The following is a 10731-nucleotide window of genomic DNA, read 5'->3' as shown; positions in this document are numbered from 1 at the left end:
ATTTGACTTGCAGGCTCACAAATTGCTCCTCACTTTTATTCTCTACCAGTAAGAGAAACAAAAAAAAAAAAAACATGTAAAAGACACGTTTCATAAATATCTAAGGATCTCTTTAAAATTGTATCACTGAATTTCATATCTTTTACAAAACATATGTACAAAGTTGCAGTCTGGACTCTTAAAAGGACATGTCTTCTACAAGATTTACATATGAATAGAGCCAAACGAGTATGTACACTCAACCAGACATGCAGCAAAATTGTGAGGCATTTTGAAGACTACACAGGAAAAGTTTTTTCTACAACAGCTTGGACAGTAAACAGAAACCATTTACATATTAATGCTCCACTGAAAGATTTCACACAGATCTACAAAACCAACACAGGTTTACAGATTCTGTCTGCTAAAAGTGCATACCCAACACTGGTTTTCTGATTCAAAACACAAATAAGGTGAAATGACAAACAAAATTACCAAAGGATCATGAGGCTCGACAAGGAAATTGATGTAAGTAAAAGTCTTTCAAACAGACCAGAAGAAATTAATGTTCCACATTGTTTTGAAACCAGTTAATATTTGGCCTTTCAAGTTCTATTACAAACTTTGTATGTATTCTTTACAAACCTAGTATGGCTGCTGGTTAACACCTGAACCTTTGACCACAAGAGGGAAGTCAAGCTCACATTATAGAGCTACAGACTTTCCAAACAAGTCTATAGATGGTACATACACATCCTATCATTTAACACTGCCTAATAGATGCTAACCAACAATCTATTATCAGTGGACAGATAGCTTGACAATCTTTGAAACACAACCTGGTAAGGGGCTGTTGAGGGACCCTGAAGAATATACGGTGAGCATGAACCGATGTAGAACTGCTGCTTCACTATAATTCACTAAGCTGGAACAGTGTTGCTTACAGAGAGCGCAGAAAAGCATCTACTCACGTCCAACCTAAAACACATTTGTAAATTAGACGACTTGAGATGTTATTTAAAATGATGGAACAAAACATACCCACATCCTGTAAAATGCCGATAAAGTCACAAACACAACAGAGCGACTCTGAGATATCACAACGTTCTTGAATAGCATATTTACAAGAATACACAAATAAATAAAATATCTCCAAAAACTCATCAATTTGTCTTGACTCATATCAAGTACTAACCTCAGATCTTTTTTTCCATCATTCATGATCTAAAAGCCACAGACAACAGCTAAGATGTTTGCGACAATTTTAAGTTGAAATTTTTTCCTCACAAAGTATCGACATGTTCATTGCTTTTTAAATTAGACCAGTGAATGAAAAGAGCTTGATTACAACAAAACAACCAATAGTCTGTAAAAATCCTTCATAATATTATATTCATGCCGTCCATCAAATCTGGTGATGTTGGTGGAAGGTCGAATAGACACCTGCTCATTTAGAGTCATGACCTGCACACTTCATGCGTCACTGTTGTAGGGTTTATAAAGGATCAGGGGTTCCTGGCTAATGTTCAGACATGTGATGAGGGTGCCGATTTGTGATAGGTCCCAGTGGGTGCTGTTCCAGCTCGGGCTGTGAGAGCGGTACTGGCCTCGCTGTACATGGACGAGCCCGATACAGGTGGCTTCCGGGTCCTACAGGGCATGTACCGTGCCACAAAGCGCCTCCAGGACTCCAGAGTCTTCCCTGACCAGATCCAAACACCTGAGGTAATGCCTACTACAAGACACATGAAGTACTTCAACATGAAGACGGCATAGTCCGGGCCCATGCCGAGCCGCTGGCGCTCGGATGGGCAAGAACAGGCCAGCGCCCGCTCCCAACCTGGCCTGTAATGTTGCTCGTACACCAGGCATGCTACCACGATAGTTGCGGGCACCGTGTACAGGACGGTGAAGAGCCCAATCCGGATCATTAACTTCTCTAGCTTGTCTGTCTTTGTGCCGCCCTGTTTAATGACACTACGGATCCGGAAGAGGGAAACAAAGCCAGCCAGCAGGAAGAGGGAGCCGGTGAAGAGGTAGACGACCAGAGGTGCCAATACGAAGCCACGTAGGCTCTCCAAGCTCTGATTGCCGACGTAACAGATCCCAGCCACAGGGTCTCCATCTACTGAACTCAAAGCCAAGACAGCGATGGTCTTGACGCTAGGAACGAGCCAAGCAGCAAGATGGAAGTACTGAGAGTAGCCCGCAATGGCCTCGTTACCCCATTTCATTCCTGCCGCCAAGAACCAGGTGAAGGAAAGCACCACCCACCAGATGGAGCTGGCCATTCCAAAGAAGTATATGAGCAGGAAAACCAGCGTGCAAAGGGCCGGACCCGTGGTGTCGTAGAGGATGTGCTGTTGATCGCCGGAGCCCTCGCAAGCTACTCGCTCGTGGCCCGCGAGCAGTCGCACGATGTACCCCAGCGACACAAACAGATAACAGGCAGCAAGGAAGATAATCGGCCGCTCTGGATATTTGAAACGCTCCATGTCAATGAGGAAAGTGGCCACGGTGGTTAGCGTCGAGACAAAGCACAGCACCGACCACAGTCCGATCCAGAAGGTTGTGAAGGTACGCTCATCAGGGGAAAAGTAAGGTTGGTGGCAGGGCAAAGCACAGTTGAGTAAAGAGCCAGTATGTACACGGTTATGGAGAGGATGCGCTTCTTTTTTGATGGGCACCAGGGGGTCTCGGCAACGGCAGTCACGTTCACACTTCTGTGGCGGAGCGGATTTTGCAGTGGCTCTATGTCGTGGTGTTCCCTTAGGAGTGGGTTTGGAGAAAGGAGGTGATAAAGTTGTAGTCTCAGTGCTGTTTCTATCCATACAAAGCCGATCGGTGTCACCCAACATGGGCAGCTGCTCGCAACTCATCCGCTCTGGCCACTCAAAACCATACTGGATCATGAGGGGGGAGCAACCCCTTTTAGCTCTCTCGCACACAGACCTGCAAGGCGGTAAAGGTTTTTTGTAGTCCTGAAGACAGATTGGGGTGTACATACTGCACAGGAAGAAAAGCAAGTCCGGGGAGCAACGGATTCGGACAAGTGGCCAAAACTGGTGCACTTCCAAGCCGACTTCATCCTGGGTGTCATGATTGAACTGGTTGGGCATGTAGGTGTGATTGTATCCGATCCCTTTGCACATCGGTACGGTGATGGGCTCGCACACTATATCCTTAGAGGCAGCATCGCCGAGCCGAGACAGTTGCAGCAGCAGCAGCAGAACGTGAAGCCAAAATCCGACCAGGTGCATCCCAGAGGTCTCCATGGTGAAATGATGCTTATCTGTAGGTTTCCTCATACTGGAAAACTATGAATTTCAATTCTTGAGTATTTTCTCAGCTCAGGTTTCCCCCCCTTCCTTCCTTTCTTTCTTTTTTAATTTATTGCTGCGTTTCGGAAAGAAGAAATCCCAAAAGGAAACCTTAATTGCTCCAGCAGCATGTCCACAGTCCACAAGGTTGTAAATCACAGAGAAGTTTCATTCCAGATCCCGAGGACACTTTCTTCCAACTGTGTGAGTGCATTTCAAACAGACCATGATTCTAAACACGGGCTGAAAGAGTAAAAGAACAACTGTAGTTAAATCAAACAATAGATTAATAATTCGACAGAAAATCATAAACATAGAATTGAACGTCAGAACGTACCGTGGAAAAGCACGCGCAACCGTGGACTGAATGGTCAATCATTCACCAAGTAAACCGTGTTAAGGTCGAAAGTTCATTTCCCGCAGATACTTTGTAACAAAGTAACATTTTAAGCGTCGGTTTCCTTTCTTATCTGCTTTAAATTCCACATGGCAGGTGAATGCATTCGATGAATGCAATCCGGCGGATTCACAAAAAAAAAAAAAAAAAAAAAGACGCCGAAAAAGCGAGAAGAAAACAAGGAAAATAAATATGACGTCCAAAAATTAAATCCTTTTTTAAGAGTATAATAAAGGTGAATAATAAAAAAATAAAAATCACCTTTCGCACTAGTGCTCAGGGCAACAGGTTTCAGGTGCTTCCTGCCATTTCCTTCAGTGTGTTTCCCAGCAGTCCACTGGAGTCCTTTCACGCACTTTAACATGTATAAACTCCACAATTCCAGACTAAACTCTTTTACTAATTTGTTGAGAATGTATTTTTCTGTGTGGCAGAGCGTGTGTTCCCTCTGTTGGCTGCCGAGCCAGTAATTACTCACTCCGTAGAGGTTCAGTGGAGTGAAAATACTCCACCCGCAATGACACGCCCACAACTTTCAGGCCCCAACCCCTTTTTACCAGGGGCCACTGACAGACAATCATCTGTGTGAAAAGAACTGCCCCATCTATCTATCTATCTATCTATCTATCTATCTATCTATCTATCTATCTATCTATCTATCTATCTATCTATCTATCTATCTATCATTTTGATATAAACTGTGTCATTCATATCATTGTGACATTGAGCTTTTAATCACTTAATGAGTCTTAAACTATAACATGGTATCCACCCTAAATTGAATAACAAATGTGATGATACACGGGTTAGGCATACTATAATGGCTTAACAGATCAACACAATGAAAATTCATGTTAGTCAAAAAAAAAATACCAGCAAGATGCCACAAGTTACTCCTCTAACTGTGATGAGGATGTTTAAATTAGTCAGTGGAGATTTAGGGGGAAGTGAATGGCACTGGCGCGTGTGTGTGTGTGTGTGTGTGTGTGTGTGTGTGTGTGTGTGTTTGACTATGAAAAGGCCTTGAGTCTCTTGTGCAAGTGTATCCTGTATTACGTTTGTTGTTTACCCTCTGGGCCCATTCAGGACAGATGGAGCTGTGCAAACACTCAGATAATGACTCCTAACGCAAGCTTAATCACTCACGCCTCAACGAGACAAAGAGTGCAACAGAGAGGAGCACCTTACCACACTGATACTCTGCTTGTGAACAGCTAGTGTGCACTGTGATGCCATCTCTAGGTCAGCGTTCATTTGTAATGTTATGAATTGTCAACCCAAGGTGAGGTTTTTGTTCTGTTTTGTGGTAAAGCACTGAACATACATCTGTAAATCTTTTTGACTTCTGGTTGCAAGACCCTGTGAAAGAATTGGACAGTTTTGCCACACTTGGGCCCGGTTTCACAGACAGGGCTTAGCCTAAGCTAGGATTAGGTCTTTGTGCAACTAGGGCATTTAAGTAGCTTTTATAAACGTTCACTAGAAAAAACATTACCGGGGTGCATCTTGAAACAAAACTATGGCAGTGACAAGATATATCAGTACAAGTTGCTTTCAGTTAAAGCAGTTCAAACATGCATTTTAGTCTAGGACTAGCTTAAGCCTTGTCTGTGAAACCGCTGTATTTGCAAACTTTAACTAAAATGAAAACTATTAAAATTGTATGTAATTTAAATGAAGTAAAATATAAATATTAGACGGAAAAACTTAAATGTTTCCTTGGCAAATAACTGAAATAATTTGAATAAATTCAAACAGAAGTACTAAAATTACTAAAATTAAAATAAAAATAAATTAAAAACTAAATAAAAATATTAAAAAAAAAAAAAAAATGACAAAAAATTCAAATGAAAACTGAAATTAAAAAAAAAAAAAAGTTAATTTAAAATACTAATAAATAGTGCATAAAAAATACTTAAATAACACAGTCAGCCACACTCAGAAATGTGAATATAGCATTGCATTAGATAAAATATGTGGCATGTACTTGAATGACTGTACAAACACACTTTCCAAGCAAAATATTCCACAAAAAATGTATTTGTTTTTTTTTTGTGTGTGTGTGTGTGTGTGTGTGTGTGTGTGTGTGTGTTTTAATAATAGATATACAATTCAAAATTAAGACTCTGAACACTTACTGGTTGTCAAACAGTGGATCATGTTCATAGTAATTGTGATGAATTGGACCTGTGTAAACTTGAGGAAAAATGCTATCATACATCCTCTAGAAATCACTTTAGGAACAGGTTAAATTGCAAAAATGGCTCAGAAATTACTACTGGGGGCAACTGTAAGTACAGTATATATTACTGATAAAGTACAGTCAAATTGTTGTGCTATTTTAAGAGAAAAGTGTGACCAACTATTGCCCATTTCCTACACGTTTGCACTGGCGTTATACAAGCTCCTCCGTGCACTTACTCAGACAGGAAGCATGTTTTGGAATTCTTCACAGAAGGGTGGCTATCTCTCTCTCCCCCTCCCTCCCTCTCTCTCTCTCTCTCTCTCTCTCTCTCTCTCTCTCACATTGTTGATTCAGTATTCTGTAATCTCACAGCTTTCTATAAGTCCAAAGTTCTCACAGGGTGTGTGCCAGTATACATGTGCGTTTAAAAGTGCAAGTGACCAATCCGCCTGCTCCGTCAGGTATTTCTAATGCTCGATTAACACTTAGATGACATCAGCTCACAGAAAGTCTGAGAGGACGAGAGTAAACAGAACTCTACATGCCACAGACTTGCTTAGAAATCAATCACTGAGACAGACTGGCCTCGTACATTGTTTTCCTTGTAACGCTCGAGATGTTTGATTGTGTCTTAAATGCTATGGCAACCGAATCAATCTTGCCAGCCATTTGTGCACCTGTTTCATAGGTTACCTACGAACTTTGTCACACATTGACTACAGAACCCAACCTTAAGGAGTCACACAAACGCCTTTCAGTATACTGTGTCCATGGTAGTTCGGCCTTGCAAGAGAAATTGCTAGTCGTACTTGTATCGAAAGTACTTAGCTAGTCTGTTGAATGGTGATATGGGGAGGAAATATAACCTGATTAAAATCAGTCTCAGTCATGCTTTAGATAAGTCGAGCTTGGATTTTCTTTATTTGAGCTGTAGAGCAATGTGAAATGACATTGAAGCGTGATGAGGTGTGGTGCTCACTAGCCTTCTGTTGTGTTGTCTCCTGGGCATGAAAACATCCCATGGTGGTTGGGTTTTCCTCTTTTTTCTCTCTTATCCACTCCCTCTTCTCTTTCTTTACATGCCTGAACATGTGTTTGGGCACATGCTTTTATCTGATACCTGACTCTCTGTCTGTGCGGATGGACAATTCATACACAATGACAACATGATGCAATCTTGCCAAATTGACCTAATCTCATCTTCATTTGCTTTTCTGTCTCTGTCACGAGAAGATTATATAACATGGATGCCGTTGTTGTATTTAGGAGAAGTACACTGATAGGATATGTAATTGAAATAGCTTTTGTTAGTTATATTGGCAGCGCAATATTAAAAATCGGTCCATTTAACAACAGGATGATGTAACGCAGTACCAGTGTAAAAATGCAGCAGTCAGAATAATAATAAAAAAGATCTTTACAAAAGATATTTATAGTAGGCCTATTTATTTATAATTATATTAGACACAGAACTATCATTAAAAAGTTTGGAGTCAGTAAAATGTTTTTATGTATACTTCAAATTAAAGTTTTGGCTCTTTGTCGCCATCTCTGTTCGAAACCTGCAATTGCAGTTATTTGCGGAATTATCATCTTTACGTGCTTTGTGCATCGGCACGGCTCCTCAGCGCGCTTGAATCTAATGCTTTGAGGAGAATGTGTGAGTGTCAGTCACCACACCGGTGGACACTGTACAGGTACTCTGGAATCACAGATTGTAGCCTTGGAAGTATCAACAAAATAAGAATTTTCACCGGAAAATGTCATCTGAACAAGTAACAAATCTGCCACTTTTGTTCTGACCAAATGAGAAAAAAAAACAAAAACAATAAATCACACCACCAATGGTGGTTAAATCTAATGATCACTTAGCTCATATCACATCAAACCGTGCAAATTATTAATGTTATACTTTGTTCTCAAATTGTTAATGTTAACAACATCAGCATTGCTGGTATTAGCGTTAACTGTAGATTTCAATTTCTATACAGTCTAATCTCTAATTGTCCATTTGTTATACCACACAATCCACCGTAAATAATGACAAGTTTAATTATTCCAGCTGCTGTGAGAAAAGGCTATAAATGATCCGCCACCTGCAGCATCCTCACCATAGACTGTATAAGATCCTCACATTCGATTTAGCCTACTAGCTGGGACTCGTTCTTTATGTATACAGACATGACGTAATGACGCAAAGATGAACGGCTGCATGCTCGATTTCCCCGCAGAAACCTACCAGTTCCACTCGAATAAGAAAACATTATTACAAGCTTACCGTTGTGAATCGGGCTAAGGTAAGGAGATAGTTTTGAATGACGGCTGCTTATGTACTCTATTTTGGATCATTTTTAACTAAAAAAAGTTGCGGACTGCATGCAAGGATGCATAAAATTGGTCAAAAGTGGCATTAAAGACTTTTACATTGTTACAAAGTATTTTTATTTAAGAAATGTTTTCTATTCATAAACCTGGAAAAAAAAACACAGTTTCTATAAAAATATTAAGCAGCAAAAATGTTTTCAAAATTGATAATAAGAAATGTTTCTTGAGCTGCAAATCATCATATTAGAATAATTTCTGAAGGATCATGTGACACTGAAGACTGGAGTAATGATGCTGAAAATTCATTTCACGGGAATGAATTACATTTTAAAATATATTCAAATAGATAAACAATATTTTTAATTGTAATAATATATCAGTGACACTGTTTTATTGTATTTTTAACAAATAAATGCAGCCTTGGTGAGCAGAGACTTCTTCAAAAACATGAAAACATTTTTGAAAATTTTTTATATATTTGGATAAAACCTAAAAACTAATTTGGTCTTAAATTTAAAACAAATGGGACTTGTTTTGATATTTTATTAAATGCAAAGACATACATTTTCATTTGTGGCTTTAATATATTGTGGGCCCCTGTATGCACTCACAATGTACTGTTTTGTGCATTTACTGTATATATCATAAAATGAAATCATACGAAGTTTAAATTATAGCTCGCTTGCTAAACATCAACATTTAAGGGCAAATCATTACTATTCATAAGAAGATCCCAAACAACTGAGCATGATAAAGCAGAACACAGCTGATGTCGAGGAGTGTTATAGCTCAGTGGTCCTGTGTGTTTAAAGAATTTTCATTTTTGGGTGAACTATCCCTTAAAGCGGCAGGTGGACGTTAGGAGAGCAGGGGGTTGAAGCAGACATTCTAACCCCTTTTACACAAGAACCGGACCCTGGCGCTCCATCCCATGTCACTATTGTCTCCACCCCTCCCGCCTCCATTCTGCCATCGTCGTTTTCTCCTTAAACCGCCCTTTTGTTGTCTTTTTCTGATGGCATTTCTGGCCCCTTGTTGTCAGAGTCCTAAATGAGTCTTGACTGGCCTGTGGGCCACTGGAGAAGCACAAAGGAGAGCGTTCCCCTCGCTACAGTGGAGCCATTGTGGCATTCAACAATGTACTAATTGGCGACGACAATTAAGCACGACCAACACTCAGGTTCAATTTGCCCACTCCTCAATACAAATCACAGGCAAATGAGTCAGACCGTGCACACACACAGCTCACACACACATTCACACGGCCCTGCTAAAATAACAGCTATTCTCATAAGCATAGCGCAACGACCAAATATACGCTCCCACCCCTTCAGCGTGTTCATGTTAGCTGTGAAGGGACATACTGCAGGAGACTCATACTGTGAGGAGGGTGAAACAAGAACAGCTTGTCCAGACGGACTGGAAATTTCACAAAAGCTATTTTCTTTTGAGTGATGTAAAAAAGATTTGATAAAAATTCTGCTTTGATACTTAATAAACATAGTATCTAAAGTGTTTATTTCTCTTTCTTTTAGGTACAACTTCAGCATAATTCATCTATTGTTCATTGTGTGAAAAAAAAAAAAAAAAAATCACAGAATATCCCTAAAAACATCCTCTTGACACGAAAAAATCTTCACCGTTCCAAAAAAAGCATGCAACAAGTCCAGATATGTGTGAAAACACCCGTCTTAAAGGCATCTTCAGCATTGAGCTGTCACACATTAAGACCGTAATGGAGTCTGGGATCAGCAGGACGCCTCAGTTTTAAGCTGAGGCTCGAAAACCGGCTTTAAGAGTTAGCGAACAAGCACATTCTCACAAAAAACACACACAAAGGAGGAAAGACTTGGCATGTTCCGGCCCATCGGCAGTGGTTGGATCCTTGTGGATTATTCTCTGTCAGAGAAAGGCTTTAGAGCTCTCTAAGACCTGGACAAATTACTGTTCTCTTTCAAGAGAAGAAAAAAGCAGGGGAGGAGGAAAAAACATGAGGGAAGTGTTGAAAAAGTAAACCAAGGAGGAAGCGTCTGGGGTGGCCGGCCGTTAGCTTAACCGAGACATCACTCAGACAAGAATCGGGAAAGGTTTGCAAAACTATATTAAACAAGCCTGGTTATTTTTTTCCTGCACATGTAAGGTGATGAAAGTGAATATATGGAACAGAAAAAAGAAAACAAAGAAAAAAACACAGGCGTTAATTTGTGACTACATGGAAGTCGGCTAATACAGTTAACTTTCAGATTTTTAACCACAAAAATTTTCCATTTTTATATATTCGCTATACTTACATTTTTTAAATATATATATACTGAACAAAATTATAAACACAACACTTTTGTTTTTGCCCCCATTTTTCATGAGCTGAACTCAAAGACATTTTCTATGTACACAAAAAGCCTATTTCTCTCAAATATTGCTCAGAAATCTGTCTAAATCTGTATTAGTGAGCACTTCTCCTTTGCCGAGATAATCCATCCACCTCACAGGTATGTGATATATCAAGATGCTGATTAGACAGCATG

At 40.0% G+C, this 10731-nt stretch overlaps 1 protein-coding gene across 3 annotated transcripts; it reads right to left on the bottom strand.

The window, feature by feature from the left end:
- Window positions 1–7: 7 nt before the first annotated feature.
- Window positions 8–5200, bottom strand: fzd5 (frizzled class receptor 5). Of its 3 annotated transcripts, none has more exons than XM_048193658.1 (3): window positions 3958–5200; window positions 3637–3772; window positions 8–3542 (listed from the first exon to the last, which is right to left on the bottom strand). In XM_048193658.1, the coding sequence occupies exon 3, from the start codon at window positions 3285–3287 to the stop codon at window positions 1506–1508; it is 1782 nt and encodes a 593-aa protein (XP_048049615.1). In that variant the 5' UTR covers window positions 3288–3542; window positions 3637–3772; window positions 3958–5200; the 3' UTR covers window positions 8–1505. The 3 variants fall into 3 exon arrangements, with proteins under 3 accessions (XP_048049615.1, XP_048049616.1, XP_048049617.1); XM_048193659.1 differs by having other exon boundaries at window positions 3637–3769; XM_048193660.1 differs by lacking the exon at window positions 3637–3772.
- Between the last annotated feature and the right edge of the window lie 5531 nt (window positions 5201–10731).

This window comes from Megalobrama amblycephala, linkage group LG6, assembly GCF_018812025.1.
Source record: "Megalobrama amblycephala isolate DHTTF-2021 linkage group LG6, ASM1881202v1, whole genome shotgun sequence".
Classification (NCBI taxonomy): Eukaryota; Metazoa; Chordata; class Actinopteri; order Cypriniformes; family Xenocyprididae; genus Megalobrama; species Megalobrama amblycephala.
This window is presented reverse-complemented; position numbering and strand designations above follow the sequence as displayed.

Coding starts and splice junctions, on each gene's coding strand:
- fzd5 (XM_048193658.1), bottom strand. CDS start 3,287: ATGAGGAAACCTACAGATAAGCATCATTTCACCATGGAGACCTCTGGG.